This window comes from Pleurodeles waltl, chromosome 1_2 (genome assembly GCF_031143425.1).
Source record: "Pleurodeles waltl isolate 20211129_DDA chromosome 1_2, aPleWal1.hap1.20221129, whole genome shotgun sequence".
Classification (NCBI taxonomy): domain Eukaryota; kingdom Metazoa; phylum Chordata; class Amphibia; order Caudata; family Salamandridae; genus Pleurodeles; species Pleurodeles waltl.
In genome coordinates this window covers 361098835-361120500 of record NC_090437.1, presented here as the reverse complement: position 1 = coordinate 361120500, position 21666 = coordinate 361098835, and the positions used below count along the sequence as shown (strand labels likewise).

General features: G+C 46.2%; 1 protein-coding gene across 7 annotated transcripts in view; it reads right to left on the bottom strand.

The window, feature by feature from the left end:
* Nucleotides 1-21666, bottom strand: part of FSD1L (fibronectin type III and SPRY domain containing 1 like) — a 254699-nt gene that overhangs the window by 83516 nt on the left and 149517 nt on the right. For all 7 annotated transcript variants that reach the window (XM_069239766.1, XM_069239774.1, XM_069239791.1 and 4 more), the window contains exon 7: nt 796-1005. In XM_069239766.1, the coding sequence (XP_069095867.1) occupies nt 796-1005 (210 nt within the window). The remainder of the gene's footprint in view (nt 1-795; nt 1006-21666) is intronic.

Sequence of the window (21666 nt, the reverse complement as noted above, 5' to 3'; positions counted from 1 at the left end):
CACGTTGGCTTGTTCCAACAGGACAGGCGGCATAGAAGAATGGTGGTGCAATACACAGAACATTGTTTAGGACTGCTGCTTTTAAGACAGACTGAGGTAAGACGTACTTGCACTGGCGATCCACTTTAAAGTAATTACCTTTAAAATCTTATTAACTACTGTGCAAGCAACTTCAAGACCTAACGAAATATATATATATATATCCATCCAAACACACTGTTAAGTATTGACCACTACCAAGAATGCCACGAACTCAACTCCAAAACAGTACAACCTAATGCTGATGGGAGAAGAGCCACATGCTGCCCAGCAAAGGCAATTTTCTATACTTGTTGCCTCCAGCACATGCAATGCAGTCAGTGTTTTAAGTTAATCCCAGGAGAGGTGGCCTAGCGGCTAGAGCTGCAGACTTTGAAACGGAAACAGGGGCCTCAAGTCAACATCATGTGGTTATGGGCAAATCACCCACCCTCTCCGTGCCTAAATACACGGTCGGGTTCTCTTGTGGAGCACTCTAAAGCCCTCGGCCAACTTTGCGAGATATACAACTGCAAAAACATACATGGATGTATATTAAGCAACCACTGAGCATGGAACCCAGTAGGCATTAAACTACCTGGAGCATCACAGTGTGGTTACAGCCGTTCTCTTCTCAGGTCACATGTTCCGTCACACATTAAGTACCTGACCTACAGAAATATAGCCCCACACCTACAGGGGAGACGTCAACATGCAGTGTTCTAACCGGCTGCAGAAACAGATGAGCACTTTTATTATTTTTTATAAAAAAGTTACCAGAGAGCGTGTATTCGGTTTCTTTGATGTAATCAATAACATCCCAGCATCTTTCGTCTTTTATTCTCGGCAGTCCGTCAAAATTTGTTTTCCTGTATTCAAGCACATAGTGATCAATTTTGTTATCTTCCTCTGGCATTCTCCATGCCACGGTGATGCAGTTGTCTGCCACCAGGCAGTCTGCTGGATCGATTTCTGGGGCTTTGGGGACTATGACACAGGGAAAGAAAAGATACAAAACCGAAGCTTTAGCTTATACATTTTAAAATATTTTTTATACTTTTGAAATTTGTCAACCTGACAACATTTTGCTTTTCTAAGCATTCAGCATTCTTTTTTTCCCCACAGACAAGGGCTTCAATACCCATTACAAAATGAGTTTACACAGTATGACTGGACAAGTGAAGAAAAGTGTGTGAAGAAGTTTATCTTTCACCTTGTACAAATTGAGCGAACAATTACTACACTGAAGAGTTCTAGTTGCAAGGACGCATTATACTGAAAGATAGAGACATCTACTTCAGTGCCATACCTTGCTCTGTGTAAGCATTGCTACCCCCGACAAACAGCCCGAATATGGATCTGAAAAACCTAGCATTACGTTTCATAAGCCAATAGTACTAACTAGGGTACAGCAACCTCAATCAACTCAACATCTGCTTAGCCCTCCTTAAAACTGATATCAAATGCCAGCATAAAATCTAAATTTCTCCAAACTTAGTTTCCGCTCATTACTAAAAATACTAGACAAACTAGATCAACAAATGGCTGATGTTGGGCTAGAAGGATTTATGTCTCAGCTCAGTGGCGAGCAAAATAATTATGGTGTTCCTTTTCAGACTTGGATTCATGGTGTATTATGTGATTGGAATGAGTGGGTAGGAGCGATGGAGGCAAAGGATTTTTAGTCCCTTAACCAGTTGATGGTGACAGAGTGACTCAGGGAGGAGTGTTCTACCCCACTTAGCCAATACCGGTGTGAGCTACCAAACAGGGATCCAACAACCTTGCAGTGTTGGCTGATATGTGGTTGGCTAACATGGTTCACAGAGGGCTGGAACAGCACTGTTCTAAGCCTAAGGGGAGAAGAACTCTCCACAGACAGGTTTTAAACCAGAGTGTAAGAGCCAGGATACTACTCATGGGCCTCAAGGAGGGGCCAGGAAACATGAAAATGGTAATGGAGTGTCCGGTAGGGAGCATCATGAAAAGGGAAGGCAAGAAAGCCCTTCTAAATCCAAGGTGGTGATTTGTTTTGATTTCCACAAGGTGGAGCATTACGAGAGAGACTGTCAAGAGAAGGGGCTTGACACCAGTGATTGCAAGCATGTTACACATGGGTGAAGGTACCCAAATGGGACAAGCTGCACTCAGCCTTGTAGTACTGGACATTTGGCAGAGGGACCCAGATGCTTTGAAGCACATCCACCTAATACAATGAGATTTATGTAGGGAGTTAGTGTGAATAGGAGGAATACTAGAGCATTCCGTACAAGGGTTGACAAGAAGTACCTTAAGGGTGAGGAGATATTCCCTGCAGCCAAGGATGCAGGACTGGCAGTCGGTGTAGAGGGCATGGAGTATCCACTTGCCAGGGTTGGGTTTGCGCTCAATGGCAAGGAGGGCCATGATTGACATCAGGGTAAGGGAAAAGCAAGGAGCTGGATGTCTTTTAAGCAATTATTTGATTGCCCTTGGTTTGATGTCAGGACCAGAAGCCTTAATGGCTTGGACAAGGTCTGCTGTGTTGACCAGAGCACAGGCTGCACATCAGTCTTAGAGTGAGGCTGGGATCATCTCTGATTTGCAGGGACTAGGACAATGTTGTCTGCAGAAATGGGCGGCTCCAGGAAGGCACTGGGTATGGAGGAAATCACTTCTGCTCCAGAAGGAAAGAAGAATGAGGCTCCCGAAGCAGACCATTTGTTGAAGTCTAGGTTGCTTCCATAGCTGCATGATGTGTTAGCTGCTGGAAGGCCTACCTGGGAAGATTTCCGTAAGGTACAGGAGGACATTCCCTACGCTTGTGGAACTTGAGAAGGAAACCCAGGATCTGGTCAGTAAAGGAGTAGCTGGGAAACACTATGTTGGCTGGGAGGATGGTCTTCTATATAGTGAACAGGTAACTCCTGAGCCACATACTAGCAAGAGGCTAGGGGGTCCCATTAGTGCACAGGAACTTCCTATTCTCACTGGCCCGTGAAGTGCCCTCGGCAGGACACTAGAAGATTAGAAAAACCCCAGGATAGGTTAAAACCTTTGTTCTACTGGTCAGGGATGCGCACAGACCGAAGTTCTAAAGAAACTATCCAGTTTGGCAGATAAGTAATAAGACAGGAGAGAAGTCAAAGGCACTGCTAGTGCCGAGTCCAGTTTCAGGTGTTCCATTTGAGTGGGGTGGAACAGACAACGTTGGTCTATTTGAACCAACCAAACCCCGCCCCCCGCGCAGTGAAGCAACAAGTACATTTTTGATTTACTGTTCATGCTGAGTTGAGTCGTGGGCATTGACCCGTCTACGTTCAACCCCACTTCAAGGGAGCCTTGACTACCCAACCACACCTACCACTGAGAGTCAAGCGCAGAAGGGGTACTTGGTCCAGCTGAGTGGGATTCATAATAGGTCAAGCCCAGGGACAACAGGAGCAAAAGGCCTCAACCACCACAGGTGGGCCCAGTAGCCCCTGCGTGCTCCGTGGCCCTCTTTTTGTGAACCTTTCATAATTTAATGTTAATAAAAGAGTCTTCAGATACGATTCTAATATTAGTCAAGGCTATTAGTCCAATAAAAAAGCACCAATAACATTACCACTATTTGACATATCTTCATATAAGCTTTCAGAATTTTGGTAAAACTAAGCAGGATCTTAGAATATTTTGTGCAGGTTGGTCAGGGAGGAGCATTATAGAGGTGTTCAAAGTCATGCAACTTCCATTCAAAGATCTGCGGGAGTTTTTGCTCAAGTGTTCGATCAAAACTAGAGACAGAATAAAAACACATTAGGAAGAAAGTGATAGGTAACGGCTGCTACTTTTTAGAGGTCTCATGTAGAGCTGTACATTAGAATGCTATCATTCTAATTCCCAGAAGCGCTTTCCTTCCTGGAGTGTAAACCAGAACAGTTGGGTCACAAACATGAAGGAATCAGATGAGCTGAAAAAATCTGATTCCATAGACATTGTGCTCCACAGGCCATCACTAGGAGTGTGAACTGGCTCTCAATACGTGAGTATCATTCTAAGAGAAACTGTGCAATGTGGAGGCAAGGCTATAACACGCACACCCGAGGGGAGGTTGTAGAACATCAAGACTGGTGCAATATGCCTTAAAAAAAAAAAAAAATACTTTGCAATGTTTGTGTCCAAACCGGGAAAGCTGATGATTCTAGCTCATGTGTCTTTTACTAGGTTTACAAACCAGATCTCGCACCTTGACCTGAAGGATTTTGTTGGGCAGTCCATGCTCAGTGAGAACCTGCCACGCTCAGTTGAAGGGGAACTCTAGGTAGGGACGCAAAAACGGTGTGTGTCCACAGCCAGTTGTGTACAGTCAAATGTTGTGCTCTGAGGGCAAGGGCGTCATGGATACTAGGCAAAGTAGCCTAATGGGCAGGGTAGAAGGTTTCATCCAGCAAGCTTGCGGCCAAAGGGACTGGGAACACGGTGTGCTGCCGAAGGCCACGCTTTCTTAAGTGCACAACAACAAAGCAAATTAATATGGAGAGTTGGTAGAATATGGGTACAGGGGGGGATGGGATAACGTAATGCAATTGAATGCCAACCTTAGGCTTATAGGAAAATCTAGTTATAAATATCCCCTTAATATTTTTTCCAGCCTGAACTCGAGGTGAAAGGGAAACTGAGCAGGGGGCAGTTTATGACCATCGGGGTTTGTGACAGTGCACCGAGAAAACAGTCTTGCACAACTATGCCTGCCATTAATTCATCCGAAAAAATGAGTGGAGGTCGGACTGGAACGGTCTGCAGCCCAGGTAGAGTGAAGGAATGTACTAAACAACATGTTAAGCTTCAGTTGCTCTCTGTTTTCAGGTAGGAGACCAGTAAATTCCACAACAGCCTCATCAGTCACTTTGAAAAACTTGCATTTCAACGTGCATGATCTTCACTCAAAGACGGTTGCTTGTCTTCCTAGTAAGTAGAAGGGATGGGGGGGGGGGGGGGAGAGAAGGCACTATGCGCTAGTTTCGCTTGGAACAATTATAATAGCGTCTTGCGCTGTAAACGGGTACACTCTTTAGAAATGACGTTCTAATGCCCATTATTAATTTGTAAATCCACTTTAACGGAAATGCTGCCATGCTAAACTTAAAGACAACGCAATGTGAGCAATATGATGGCACTTGCAATCTTATTTTATGCGAGAATGTTTTCACTCTAGGCTTCTGACACCACCTGATATCCACACCCATGCGCCTGGAAGTCTTTAAGCAGTTCCCGCTTCCTGAAGCCCACCAGGGCACCCCCTCAACCCCACCACCCCCCTCCCCCGCCTCCCGCCTCCAGTGAAAACCGCATAATGTGGCTCACTCTTCTCTTACTCGCAAACAATAAGTGAGCGGCCAGGGATGCTTGGGGGTGGGGAAGCTTCCAGCAAAATGCCCTAGAGAGGGATTACTCTAGCGGAATGACATTCAGTGATCTCTTTACAAATGATGATTAGCATAGGCCATTGTCTTTGGTGTATGTTAAACCGCTGCTGGACGAAGGCCCACAGACCCGGCCGCACCCCCGGCAGATGGCGGCCCTCCCCCCGAATGACAGACGCCTTGTTTGCATTACAGCGGGAGGTGAAGCTGGGGCACAGGACTGGCAGCAAGGAGCTGCCATGGACGGAGAGCATGCACCAAGCCCTAGTTACTTTACGTCTCATTTGTACTGCCAAACGCTGTTAACTTTCACCTGTTACCAGAGTATCAGCACGACGTCGCAGATGCTTAGTACCTATACTCAATTTGCACTCACTGAAACCCGCTCTCCTAGCCCGTTCCCGTCAAAGCTGGAGTAGAGAAGCTCTGAGTTTGGCGTAATTAGTCGCGTAAACACGACAAATGGTGGGTGATGGGGCCCTGATAGCTACAAGGAGAGACAGGCCAGCTTTGGCTACAGATGACATTCTTCTCTCGCCTTATCTAGCTTGGCTCAGTACTGTTGCCTAACTCTGTACGTTACCCTTTTCAGGTCTAGTATAAGCAGCGGTCCAAGTGCTTTAAAAACAAGCATGGGAACTGTGATGATGAATGCAATGAGTGTGGGGGCGGCGTCAAAGGTGTGGCTAAAAAAAACAAAATATTCTCCTTCAGGTAGCTACATATCTAACACAACTTAAATGAAAAAAACTCAAAAAGTTAAGTTAATCAGTGGTATGTGCACTATTATAATTATGAAACCTCAGCTAGTTAATGCACTGAAAGGTCAGTTTGTAACCAGAAAGCCAAAGAGTGAAATCGTGTTGGTGCAATGGAGAATTGGCTACGAGGGCCCATCGAGTGACAGGAAGCACTGACAAAACGTGTCCTGATGTTAAACTTGCATTACACCCAGTAGAAGACATACTGCTACCAAATGTGCAAAAAGGTTTCAGATTAAACGGTGCTTTCAAAATATAGGTTTCAGTAATATCCAGACTGTAGACAACGCTTTATTTTTATCTAACTGCCCTGAAAAGCACACTGCAGAGCTCAGCTGGTAACTCTTGCACTACCAGTGGAGAAGAATGTGATTTGATCAATTCAAACAGTACCTTCTCCCAAGGCCCTTTTACATTTGCAGATTAAACAGGTGTGCGCCTTTGCATTTCGTTAGGCGAGGAGGCACCCTGGAAAGAAGGCCTGTTTATTGTTAAGCTACCTGCCCCCCCTCTGTCTAAAAGTACAGGAGACTTCCTGAATGAAACTTAAGCTGAAGCATTTGCACGATCGGAGTTGACGGTGTCCTGGGACGGTTGTCTTTAAATAAGAAATAGGGGAACGTTTTTTCCATTAATTTAAAAAGGAGGGGCATGTCTCTCCCCTCCCCCACTGAGTATAAGGAAAGCAAGACCTTTTGATCGGAGTTAAATTATATATGTTTCTTTCTCTCTCTCTTATGGGGGCTTCCAGCCAGCCGCCTTCATCCACTGGACTGGTATGTCATTCATATCTTTCTTTTACACACAACAGCATACAGGGGGCGTACGCCCACTTAAGCCATTAGTTAACTTCACTGTAAGGGAGCATGTCCACACACAGGGAGGTTCCCTTCAATGTCATCACTGACTGCTAGGCCAATGTGAGCTCTGAGATCAAATTATATTTTTGCTTTTTTTCAATTTGCTTTTTTAATTTTTTTTAAATTCGCAAGTGCCCGCAGCTTCAGAACAACCTTATATAAAAACCAAGGCAAAACAAAACAAGCACTAACAAAGCAAAAGGGCTGGCAGCCAACGGGAGACTTACTGTCTTTTTCAATGTTTGCTATTTACTATTACTGCACCGGCCACGTGACAGACAGCTTCACATGGTCTGAGTCGCTCTTCTTCTACTCGGTCCTTTTCCAATGTTCACCTTACTCTATCCACTTCCATACCCTGCTTATGCGTGCTGCAGCCCTCATCCAATGTAAAATGCTTGGCTCTTTGACTGCATTAATCCTCGCTGGCTCATTGAGCTTGAATCCCATGCACTATATAAAAAAAACCGTTATTAATACTGCTGTCTCTATCATATGCCCAGCACCCTCCTTATCTCCTTTGCATCCTCAGATGATTTTTGGGTTAGGCCAGCAGTTTCAAACTGACACTCAAGGAGGGCCATTTCCATACCATATTTCCAGGATATTCCTTCGAGTGAGGTAAATGTACATAGAGTGATTCTCCAGGTGCTCATTTACAGAGTTAGTGGTTACCCTTTCAACATAGTATGTACCAGACTTAACTGGACCACGTCTGACACTCTTGGTCTAAACCACACACCACTTTGGGAAGCTTTCTGTGGTCTTTTTGTGATGCAATGTGAACTGGACCCATCATCCAGGGTTTGTTTTTAACCCAAACAGTGTAAACCAACACATACAGGGGAACTCAGATCGTATCCACCTTGATTATACTGAATCACGGAACATTACAGTCTATTACTCTGTCTTGAAAATTAAACACTAAAATCATAACTGCCTAATCAGACCTATAAAATGTCTAGAGCATATGTCAACATATTTGCAGAAGTGGGGTGCTCTCGTGAGTAAAGCCCCACCTCCTGGGGGAATGGAGGAGTGAGAGTGGAAGTATGGGGGGATCTCTCGTTCAAACAATTTACTAAAATGGTTTCATTTGGGACACTTTATGGCACTATATTCCGAATGTACCAGCTAAAAAGAGTAAGTCTCACAGAATGTTATGAAAGGGAACATGTAAGCAGCACAAGAAAATGAAAAAATGGCTTGCACACATTTAGCCTATGAGGAAAACAAAAAAATGATGAGTGGAATGCCTGAATTCATCTCAGTCACTGGTAATTACCCATGTACACTTCAGATCATCAATTTCTGCCCACCAAGGGACCTCAGACACGAATCGAACATATGTAAATCAGTCTTGGCCCTTCACCAATAAGGATAGTCAGACGAAATTACCAGGGCAGGCCCCCACTGAACAAACCTACTTGGACCTCATCCGTATGGTGCTGCCTGAGTCCTGTGGCAGAAAACCAAACAGTGGTGGGTGGAATGCTTAAACAAATCTCAGCCAAAGGTAATTACTTTGGCGCATGCTGATCCATTGCTGTTTTGTCCACCATGCCACTTCAGATATGCACATAGCACACCTTGCTCTTGCTCCAATAGGAACAGTACAACCCGAACCGCCTGACCAGGTCTCCTGAATGGCATTTACTCTTTGAATTGTTTGAAGCAATTTTATAGATTTTACACAAACACAACAATCTCCTTAATAATCAGTATGGTAGGGAGAGTTTAAGAAGGCACCGCAGCATGTGCCATCCAGTGGTTCTGTGGCACCCCTTGAAATCAGGGAGAAGACAATCAATAAAGAGGGACATGACATCATTATGAAGTGTATGTTTTGCACTATCTCCTTACAAAATAATAAACTAGACAGTCAGTTGGCAGGACTAGTGAACAAAAACAAGACAGAACATTTACAAACTACTGAAATTTGTTTATATTATGCAGAACTATGTTTGCGACGGTCTAACAACAAAATATAATGATCCTGAATCAGACTCTAATGACAGGCTTAAAAGTTATGTAAAAAAGCAGCTGCTTCTTCCTTTCAGAGGTTTACAAATATTCTGAAAAGTGTGACCCTCATACTAAGGGTAAATAAAACAGTTTTGCAATGGCACACATTTATTTTCTCCGAGATGAATATATCAGAACCCTTCCCCAGCACCCTTGCCAAGATTGGGGTGGTGCTCAGTTCCTCTTTCCATTCAGGAACTGGGTTTACAGAATCCCTTGACAAGAAACCTGCAACCATTTCCTTGGCAGGGTAGAGTTTCAAAGTTATTAATCCATCCATTTGAGCCTGTTAAGTCTGATTTACATATGTAAGTGACTCTGTGAATAGGGTCCACTAAGTTTTGACCAGTCGTTTTAGGTTTGGTCTTTAAAAGAGATCACAATATTGTAACTGGTTAAGCCTATGAGCAGGATTCCCAATGGTAATTTCTACTGATTTCTCAGCTTCATGAGGATGCCATTTAAAAGTGGACGCGCTTTTTATGAATGAACACTCAATATCATATTGTATTCACGATTATGGGAAAACGTGCTTTAAATACATCACAGTATCTTGTTCATTCACAACTATTTGAGGGTGTCAGAGTTCTCCAAAATAAAGATATGGCTAGTAACTGGATTACTCATTCACAATCACAATTGTTTGATAGTTACTGCTACACTGAAAACGGTCCAGCACCAATGGCACCACAGTTGTTTTAGTACCCAGTCCTGCACATCAGAATTGAATACATAAGTATCTGACTTTCTGCTCTAAAGGCAAAAAAATGCATAACTAGACAAAGGAATAGGACATTTGAGAGCAAATTCATGCATCACATCCACATTACTTGGCCCAAAGAACAGGAGAAATATCATTTAAAAGTGCTCTGGTCCAACATTCAATTTCAATGTTATTTTGTCAGGCATATTCACGATGCTTGAATTGAGCAGTCCTTGTGTGTGTCTGTATATATGTGCTTTGATAAATATATTAATAGTGGCAGTGCTGAATATATGGCAAGAGTGGAGCATCAACAGCAATGAAAGAACTGTGCCCACGGTGAGCAAATGCTCAGTGCTTGCCAACCGAGCGAATAGTCAAGTTCTTCAGCCAACCACTAAAGCACAGTTAAAATGTCCCCCAAACGCAGAGTGCAGCTGCTCCTGCACCTTCGAGTGCATAACACTGGGACACTCCTGGGAGTAGCTGTGCACTTTATAAAACCCACGCATTCATTCATCGACCATCGGCTTCATGAAGCTGTAGCACTGTTGTGAGGCCACTGACAGTTATGGGGCTTACCAAGGCTATTTGGTGTAACTCTGTGTGGTGGTAAAATGTTATGATGTCTGTGGTATGCCTCAGTACTGAAGATCTTTCTGGACTTAGGCTTAATTCAGTACATTCCACTTCTCATGTTCAAGGAGACTATCAGTCTTGTGCTGTAGAGGTATTATAGTCTTGGGCACTGGAACCCAAAAGTGAAAAGCACTAAAGCAAAATATTTTAATAAGTAATTTACAAGCAACCAACACAAACTAAAGTGTGCATACATATAAGATACTCAATCAACTCCATTATTATATGCCTTATAGAAGGCAGAGCGATGTGTTAATTAATTCAGGTGTTATCCTCAGCAAATCAGAGCATGTTTTGTGTAAAGTTATTGTAGGAAAGTACCATCTTGCCTGGCATGTTACCCCCATTTTCACTGTATGTATGTTTGTCTTAGCCCTTGTGTCACTGGGATCCTGCTAGGCAGGACCCCATGCTCATAGTATGTGCCCTGTATGTGTTCCCTGTGTGGTGCCTAACTGTATCCCTGAGGCTCTGCTAACCAGAACCTCAGTGTTTATGCTCTCTCTGCTTTCTAAATTTGTCACTGCAGGCTAGTGACTAAATTTACCAATTCTCATTGGCACACTGGTACACCCATATAATTCCCTTGTATATGGTACTTAGGTACCCAGGGTATTGGGGTTCCAGGAGATCCCTATGGGCTGCAGCATTTCTTTTGCCACCCATAGGGAGCTCAGTCAATTCTTACACAGGCCTGCCACTGCAGCCTGAGTGAAATAACATCCACGTTATTTCACAGCCATTTTTCACTGCACATAAGTAACTTAAAAGTCACCTATATGTCTAACCCTCACTTGGTGAAGGTTGGGTGCCAAGTTACTTAGTGTGTGGGCACCCTGGCACTAGCCAAGGTGCCCCCACATAGTTCAGGGCAATTTCCCCGGACTTTGTGAGTGCGGGGACACCATTACACGCGTGCACTATACATAGGTCACTACCTATGTATAGCATCACAATGGTAACTCAGAACATGGCCATTTAACATGTCTAAGATCATGGAATTGTCATGATCCCCGGGTCTCTAGCACAGAACCCGGGTACTGCCAAACTGCCTTTCCGGGGTTTCCACTGCAGCTGCTGCCAACCCCTCAGACAGAATTCTGCCCTCCTGGGGTCTAGGCAGCCCCAGCCCAGGAAGGCAGAACAAAGGATTTCCTCTGAGAGAGGGTGTTACACCCTCTCCCTTTGGAAATAGGTGTGAAGGGCTGGGGAGGAGTAGCCTCTCCCAGCCACTGCAAATGCTTTGATGGGCACAGATGGTGCCCATCTCTGCATAAGCCAGTCTACACCGGTTCAGGGATCCCCCAGCCTTGCTCTGGAGCGAAACTGGACAAAGGAAAGGGGAGTGACCACTCCCCTGACCAGTACCTCCCAGGGGAGGTGCCCAGAGCTCCTTCAGTGTGTCCCAGACCTCTGCCATCTTGGATTCAGAGGTGTTGGGGGCACACTGGACTGCTCTGAGGGGCCAGTGCCAGCAGGTAACGTCAGAGACCCGCTCTGATAAGCTCTTACCTCTCTTGGTAGCCAATCCTCCTTTCTTGGTAGCCAAACCTCCTTTTCTGGCTATTTAGGGTCTCTCCTCTGGGGTATTCTTCAGATAACGAATGCAAGAGCTCACCAGAGTTCCTCTGCACTTCCCTCTTCGACTTCTGCCAAGGATCGACCGCTGACTGCTCCAGGACACCTGCAAAACCGCAACAAAGTCGCAAGACGACTACCAGCAACCTTGTAGCGCCTTATTCTGCCGGCTTTCTCAACTGCTACCTGGTGGTGCATGCTCTGAGGGCTGTCTGCCTTCACCCTGCACTGGAAATTCCGAAGAAATCTCCCGTGGGTTGACAGTCTTCCCCCTGCTAATGCAGGCACCAAACGTCTGCATTACCAGTCCTCTGGGTCCCCTCTCATCTCGACGAGCGTGGTCCCTGGAACACAGGAGCTATATCCAAGTGACTCCCACAGTCCAGTGATCCTTCAGTCCAAGTTTGGTGGAGGTAAGTCCTTGCCTCCCCACGCTAGACTGCAAACCTGTGTACTGCGTGATTTGCAGCTACTCCGGCTTCTGTGCACTTCTCTAAGGATTCCTTTGTGCACAGCCTAGCCTGGGTCCCCAGCACTCTGTCCTGCAGTGCTCAACCCTCTGAGTTGGACTCTGACGTCGTGGGACCCTCCTTTGTGACTCTGCGTGGACTCCGGTTCACAAATCTTCTAAGTGCCTGCTCTGGTACTTCTGCGGGTGCTGCCTGCTTCTGTGGGGGCTCTCTGAGTTGCTGAGCGCCCCGGCCTCTGTCTCCTCCTCCAAGGGGCGACATCCTGGTCCTTCCTGGTCCCCTGCAGCACCCAAAAACCTCTACCGTGACCCTTGCAGCTAGTAAGGCTTGTTTGCGGTATTTCTGCGTGGAAACACTTCTGCAACCTCCAGCACGCCGTGGGACATCTTCCATCCAAAGGAGAAGTTCCTAGCCCTTTTCGTTGTTGCAGAATCCTTGGCTTCTTCCACCCAGAGGCAGCCTTCTTGTACCTTCATCCGGGGTTTCCTGGGCTCCTGCCTCCCCTGGACACTATCGTGACTCTTGGACTTGGTCCCCTTGCCTTGCAGGTCGTCAGGTCCAGGAATCCGTCTTCAGTGCTTTGCTGGTGTTTGTGGTTCTTGCAGAATCCCCCTATCATGACTATTGTGTCCTATTGGGGTAGTAGGGGTACTTTTCTCCTACTTTTCAGGGTCTTGGGGTGGGGTATCTTGGACACGCTGACTGTTTTCTTACAGTCCCAGCGACCCTCTACAAGCTCCCATAGGTCTGGGGTCCATTCGTGATTCGCATTCCACTTTTGGAGTATATGGTTTGTGTTGCCCCTAGACCTATGTTCACCTATTGCATCCTATTGTGATTCTACATTGTTTGCACTACTTTTCTTACTGTTACTTACCTGTTTTGGGTTTGTGTACATATAACTTGTGTATATTACTTACCTTCTAACTGAAGGTACTCACTGAGATACTTGTGGCATATTGTCATAAAAATAAAGTACCTTTATTTTTAGTAACTTGAGTATTGTGTTTTCTTATGATATTGTGCTATATGATATACGTGGTATAGTAGGAACTATTCATGTCTCCTAGTTCAGCCTAAGCTGCTTTGCCATAGCTACCTTCTATCAGCCTAAGCTGCTAGAAAAACCTCTATTCTACTAATAAGGGTTAACTGGACCTGGCACAGGGTGTAAGTACCACAAGGTACCCACTATAAGCCAGGCCAGCCTCCTACAGTTATAAATAACACATTCGTTGTAATATCAAAAGCTTACCATGCGTCTTTTTAGCATTATCTGGAGCATATTTTGAGTGTTATCAAGGGCTCAGCTTTGATGGAGCCTGGGTTTTGTCAGGAGCGCAGCTCTGAACGAGCCTTGGGACAGATTTATTATTTTTCACTGCCATGCAGCCGAGGAACCTGTATTGCTGCGCTCACTGCGCAATTCATTTAATTACAATTAAAACCATTAAAAATATAATCAGACACAAGAGCTCTAACCTTATACACATTCTCAATGGCATTACTACCACAGAAACTGAAATAAGGTCACTATATCAGATTGTAGCTTTTACAATCACATGTTACGATAAGTATAAGAAAATAATGTCTTGGAAAAGCTCAAACAGATCCAAGTAATCCGAGCTGCTAAAAACACACATGCACCAGCAGTTCATGGACCAACATGCCCTGGCCAATACCCAGTTCTTTTGCTTCCTCCAGCTGCGCCACGCTCTACAGGCCCACCTGACGCCGGACTAGTCCCTTCCAAATCATAGTCCTCTTGAGGCTAAACTCTTTATGGGCCACCTAGAGAAGGGAGCCGTTATTCAAACTAATTGTTCGTTGCTCACTAATGCCCCTGATGGCCTTGCCAGGCTGCGAGACAGGTAGATGGCCTGGGTGGGAGAGCTGAATGAAGACGACTGGAGGGAAGCATACCTTGCACATGGAGAACTGGCTATATCCCCATGCCTACGGATGGTACAGATCAATTACTACCCTATGACATATTTGTCCCCATTGCGCCGACAACACATATGTCCGACGAGGCCTCCTGGCTGTCTGAGATGTGGTCATCTGGAGGCACACCTTCTGCACATAGCCTGGGAATGTCTGTGGGTGTGTCCCTATTGGGAGGCGGTGAAGCTGGAGATTTCCGGGGTTCTGGGGGGTCCGATTGAGTTGACTGTTAAAGTGGCACTGCTGGGACTTCTGGAAGAGTTGGGCAGGCCAAGAGCAGATTGAACCTTTGTGATGGTTGCATGCCTGGTGGCTAAGAGAGACATTGCACAACTATGGAGAAGCCTCGCGGCACCATCGATGTATAAATGGTGAGCTGGGGTTGAATGGTTCTCTCAACTAGAAAATCTGGTATATGAAGCACGTAGTTGCCCTGGGAAATGTGAGAAAATCTGGGGGAAAAATTCTTCTTGTGCCTCCTACCTGAATGTTTGGATGACCTCGAATGCGAGGAAGAGGACTTGGGGCTCTGGGAGCGGTGCCGCAACCTCCTCCTACTGCGGGAACGTAACCTCCACGGAGTCGCGCAGACTGAAGACAGCTGTCGGGCAGCCAGAAGTTTGAGGGATCTCTCTCTCAAGGCCTTTGGAGCCATGGCCCGACAGTCGGAACACTATGTTGAATCGTGGTCCTTTTTGAGACACCAGAGAGACACTCTGTGCAGATCCGTAACCGACATGGTGCAATGACATGCACCACACGGCTTGCATCCTGTCTTTCTGGAACACATGTTTAAACAATCAAGGAAAAAATCTCGACAATCGTTGAAGAAAAAAAAGGAGCTCTTTCCGGATCTGCGCTTAACCGGCGCGGACGGAAAAGAACTGACGTATGCGCGCCAAGGTGGCGCTTATATGGAAGACTGACGTTACAGAAGACTCCAACGACGCTGACGACACCACGCCCGAGCCAGACGACGCACATGGATCCGAACATCGCCACATGACGGTGCGAGCAAGGTACTGCTCAGCAGAAAAATTCCGCATTCGAAGCGGACGCCAGGGAATTCTAAGGTAAGGAATCTACAGCTAGAAGTCTCTAGCAGATATTTCAGTTCTCGCTGCCAACCTCACCTTGCAAGGGCCCAGGAACTGGATAGGGCACCACTCGGCAGAGGAGGAGCCTCAGCAGAGTCCAGGTGCTGCCAGGGGAAGTCTTTGATGGCCCTGAGACTTCAACAACAGGAGGCAAGCTCAGTTCAAGCCCTTGGAGATTCTTCTCAAGCAGGAATGCACAACAAAGTCAAGTCTTTGTCCCCTTTCACAAGCAGAAGCAACAACTGCAGGATAGCCCAACAAAGCACAGTCACAGGCAGGGGCATCACTTCTCCTCAGCTTTTCTCCTCTGCAGAGGTTCCTCTTGATTCCAGAAGTGATCTGACTTTCAGGGGTTTTGAGGACTCTTCTCATACCCCTTTCTGCCTTTGAAGTAGGCAAACTTCAAAGGAAAGTCTCTCTTGTTTGTAAGATCCTGCCTTGCCCAGGCCAGGCCGCAGACACACACCAGGGGGTTGGAGACTGCATTGTTTCAGGGCAGGCACACCCCTCCACTCTAGCACAGATGGCTCATCAGGATATGCAGGCTACACACCAGCTCCATTTATCTCACTGTATTTGAGGGAATTCACAAACAGCCCAACTGTCAAACTGACCCAGACAGGCAATCCACAAACAGACAGTCACAGAATGGTTTAAGCAAGAAAATCCCTACTTTCTAAAAGTGTCATTTTCAAACACACAATCTAAAAACCAACTTCACTAAAAGAAGTATTTTTAAATTGTGAGCTCAGAGACCCTAAACTCTAAAATTTGTATCTGCTCCCAAAGGGAACCTGCGCTTTAATGATATTTAAAGGCAGCCCCCATGTTAACCTATGAGAGAGACAGGCCTTGCAACAGTGAAAACCGTATTTCACTGTTAGGACATGTAAAGCACATAAGTACAGGCCCCACCTTTAACATACACTGCACCCTGCCCATGGGGCTACCTAGGCAAAAAGGGCAGGTTTAGGCCTGGCAAGTGTGTACACTTGCCAAGTCGAATTGGTAGTTTAAAACTGCACACAGACACTGCAGTGGCAGCTCTGAGCCATGTTTACAGGGCTACTACTGTGGGTGGCACAACCAGTGCTGCAGGCCCACTAGTAGCATTTGATTTACAGGCCCTGGGCACCTCTAGTGCACTGTACTAGGGACGTACTAGTAAATCAACTATGCCAATCACAGAAAGCCAATTACATAGACATTTTACATAGAAGCCTTTGCACTTTAGCACTGGATAGCAGTGGTAAAGTCCCCAGAGTATCAAAAACAGCAAAAACAGAGTCCAGCACACATCAGCAACCTGGAAAACAGAGGCAAAAAGTTAGGGGAGCTCATGCCAACGATGCCAACTTTAACAGCCAGCATCACCAAGAAACTACAATCAAGACTACAAAGAATCCAGAATGCAGCAGCCAGCCTCATCCTGGACATCCCCCCACACAGCCACATCTCCTCCCACCTCAGAGACCTACACTGGCTCCCAGTCAACAAGCGCATCACATACAAACTTCTGATCCACAACAACAAGGCACTAAACAACATAGGACAGGCATACCTCAACCACCGCCTCGCCTTCTACGTACTAAACAGACAACTCTGTTCTTCCCAGCTCGCCCTCATAGCCGTTCCTAAGATCCGGAAAAGCATAGCAGCAAGAAGATCCTTCTCCTACCTCACAGCCCGGACATGGAACAAGCTACCTCTTAAACCCAGGCACACTGCATCACTAAAGCAGTACAGAAAGGATCTCAAGACCTGGCTCTTCAATTGAGTAGCACGCCCGCAAACAGAGCCTTGAGACCATACAGGTTTTTAGCTGCGCTTTAGAAATCACTGATTGTTTGACTAATATTTGCACAGCAACTATGAAGCATGCACTCACTGCCAGCAACTGCGATAGGACAGCGCCTTTATTGAACTGCTCCAATGGCGATTTTGATTATTACATTTCTAAGCAGCCTGCAAGAAACAACTCTAGGTGCTGATTAATCCACCGGTTGCAGCATTGCAAAGGAAAGCAGGAGTTTGAAATGAGTCTTAAGGGCTCATTCGAAGCTGAAGGCAGAGGGATCGTGCTAGAGACTCTGGGGGAGTGAGTTTCAAACTCATACATTCATAATAAAAGAACCATCTACCCATCACAACTGAGTAAGTCTTTATGTGATAAAGGAACAGCTCAATGACACGTCATGTTGTTATTTTATGGCTCTCTGATGTTGTAGCTGGCTGTCACAAGTAGTCCTGAAATGCAAGGCCCAAAACAACATCAATGAATTATGCTGGACACAAAACAAAGATCGGCACTGCTTCTACTTATTCGTATCAGCGGGCCACTGAGTCAGGTAGTCTGCTGCATGGGGATTTGTTGGGGAAAAGGTCATGTTTGGGCAACAGAGAGCAAAGGTAAGCCAATATGAAGAAAATGGGTAGACATCTCACGGTGCACAGTGGCTCCCCCTCATCGACATTAGTCTAGTCAAGAACTGCCCCTGGCTTGCACACACTTAAGGGGTCAAGAGATGGGCTGCATAAGATATTGTTGGCTATGAGGAAATACAGTGGAACGGCACACAAAAAAACCCTAATGGATTGGAAGGCGTTTGGAGACAGAAAGCAGTACAATTCTTTAAGTCATGAGCACAGTGTATGTCACGGAGACCTCCCCAGGTGTATTAATACAAATCAAACAAGACACCCATTCCCGGTATGAAAATATAATACAATTCATGTATACCTGGAATGACAAGTAACCCATAAAGTGCTGTTCAGTATCTGCTCATTAATTCATGTTAAGTGAAGCAGCCAAGGATTCATAAGAGAAAAACTGCTAAACAAATGCCTTTGTGAGGAAAAAACCGGGGCAATTGAGAGGCTTGTACTGGGTGCTTTAACCCATCAATTTACACTTATTTAGATGTACTGTTGATGCACAAGCCATTTGACGTTGAGAAATGCTATGGCTAATACCAACCGATTTTGCATATAGAACAGGTTCTGTAGATGCCAATTTAGGTTCATTATCGAAATCCTGTTATTTAACTCAATCGCCCAGAAAAATGTTCTTCCTTTGGTCTGTGTTAAGAAGCTTGTCAAGCTGTCTGCCACAATCAAGGAATGGAGTCTACTTTGCTGGTACAAGCGTGTGTGACCGAGACATTTAGTGCAGCTCTCAGCCCCGCAAGGCCAAGGACTGTGGGTGTGCAGCACGCACGTCAGAAGGAGTTAAACCTCAGGCTGACAGCCTGAAGTACTCACATTAATCGCTTTAACGTGTGATCTGCTCGCCTAATTTAGCATAATACTAAACAAAAGACAAGAACATTCGAAGTGAAAAACACAATTTGTCGATGCTTACACCACTGCCAATTCTGTGGTGCAAATGCCTCCCTACGCGCCCTCCTAATATACTTCCTCGACAAAGCCATAATGCAAACAGCATAAACAAGAGCTTGGAGGGTGGACGGGTCACACAGTTAACTAACCTCAGTACAAAGAAAATACCGTGCATTGCCTCCCATGCGCATCTCCCGCGCAAACAAGAAGGCTCTGCTACTCTCAAAACAGGAGTTGCAGATCAATCCTCCTCATAGTCAGCCCACTTATCAAGTTCCTTCTGCCATTTTCTCTACCAGAGGGCATCTCTGACCCTTTCAATTATGAGCAATCTCTTGTTTTGCTAACAGGAATGCCAGGTCTTGAAATCTGCTTGTGGCTTTATGTTTAGCTGTATGTGGAAACAAACCAAGGATGCAGTGCTCTGAGGTACATGGGATCTCTCTCTCTAAATAATACGAGCAATGAGTGTAGTGGTTATATTCGCCCAGTAGAGTGTGAGTGTTGTGCAAGACCAGAACATATGTATAAAGTCAGCACATTCCTCCCCACATGGTGGGCAGCCGGCAGTCCAGGTGTCAAAGTATCAGTTAGTACCTCCCGGTGTCGGGTATGCGCTGTGGAATACACAAAAGTTTCTCAACTTAAAACAGGCGTTTCTTGGTGCCTTAGGACTCGGAAGCTGCCAGCAGGCCCTTACCCCACACCGGTCATACACCAACCAACAAGACAATAATTTAGTTGGAAGAAGTATTTATTTTATATACTTTCATTAAAATCAAATACATTAATCATTTTATGCCAATCATCTTATGCAAAACACTATAGTAAACGTTTCACTGCAAATCCAAAATTAATATCTACTGATATACGTACTTTTTACATTTGTAACCATATATCATTTTTTACAGGATCCCTTCCTGTCCTGAACCTCCTTTGGACCACACAGGGACTGATCGTCACCTGTATCCCTAGGGGGGGCGGTACCCCTGCTTCCTCTGTTCCTTGCCCACATGCTCAGGGTTCCGCCCCCTCTCCAAACATCAATCAGCCAAGGGGTGTACCGGGGCGGCCCAGGGCATGAGCCCCGTGACCACCCCAGTGATCTGGGCTCCCTACCCCCAATCTGGTGTGTCCATCCGCAGGTTGGTCCAGGACTTCAGGATCCTATCTCTGTTGTTATACCGGGACCCCACCCTTGGGGACCCCTCTGTTGCTTCAGGCCGCCGTGCCCAGAGAAAGAAGGCCAAGCCTTCTGGGGGTGGGGTGGGGGTGGGGCACTTATAAGCCCCCCCCCCCCCCCCCCATTGGCTCGTGGCAGCCTAAACCGGTCCGGCTCCCACGTCGGACCAACGTACTCCGAGGCGCTACTTCCGCCCCCACGCCTCGCGAGGCGTGTAGGCGGCAGCAGCTGGCCAGCCTGCGCACAACTAGTGCGAGGGTCCGGCCCACGGCGTCCCCAACCCCTAAGGTGCTGTGCTCGCCCCATGTTGGGGGGGCACTTTTCCATAGGACCCCTATCTAGGATTTCTGTCCAGTCTTCGTCTGGTATGGGACGCCCTAAATCCGTTGTCCACTTATCTCAGAGAGCAGTCAGTGGAAGCCGCATTTCCCCCTGCATGGCTCTGTATAAGCAAGTGATAGCTTTAAAGGTGCCCGACGATGAAACAAGGTATTGCGTTGTTTTGGCTTTATGAGTCCTGCCTCCCCAGTGGTTTCTCACAGCCTTCATCACTGCCCTAGGCAATAAAAAGTGTCCTCTGAGCAACTTATACGTCGTTCAGAATTCTTCGAAGAGGAGTGTTCCATTTTCAAAATAGGTCGTCTTGCCTGGTTGCACCCGCCTCTACCCATTCCTCCGAGCCCCACCAACTGCCAACATGAAGCAACACATCCAAGTAATTCATAGGGATATTTGCAGCATAAGGAGTTTCTGTCTTAGTCTTTTGTAACCAAGCCCAACATTCAGTACGCGAAACTAATTTGAACCATCAACATTCAAGCGCTTAATTGTTATAAGCTCCTTGAGTAGTGTGCGGGCGTCTGGTATGTTAGGTCCTGTGGTACATCCAGGTGCTAATTTGCTCGCCATCCACTGCGTCAGCCACTGGAGCTGTGCTGCCAAATAGTAATACTTTAAGAATGGTGCTGCTAGACCTCCTTGAGTCACTGGCCTCTATGTAAAGTGTGTAATGCCACACAGCAGCGGCTCGCCAATGATAGGAAAGCCACTGAGATGGAATTCATGTCCTGGGCATCCATATTGGCATCACCACGAAGAAATAGAGAAACTGCAGAAGCACTATCATTTACCCACTACCGAAAGGAGGAGTGTTCCCAGAACTCAATGCTTTAAACCCCTAATTGTTTTACCTATATTGCTACCAACAGACCTACGCAGTAATGGTTTATTCTGACACATAGATGGTGTAAGCACCTCGATTCCCACTATAGTCCTAGCACATCCAGCTGTGGGCCATGGTCCGCTATGGTCGGAAACAACTGTGATTTGTGCCAGTTAACCAAGTGCTGTCCAAACGAGGCCAGGAGCTCGCTGCCACCTGTCAGTGCCGTTAATGTATCACATAAGAACCTCATGAAGTCATCAGTATATAAGGCAATATACATTCCTAGCATGGGCGGCCAGCGGTTCCGTTGCCAAAGTGAACAGCAACGGCGAGAGAGTGCAACCCTGTGTGGTTCCCCTACTCACTCGATAACTCTCTGAGAAGTGCGCACCCTAGCCATAGGGTCCATTTACAGGAGTCTGGTCCAGGCTATGAGGTTATTGCCTAGTTGGAAGCTTCGCATGACTGCAGTGATTGACCCACTCCAGATCGTCTAAGGC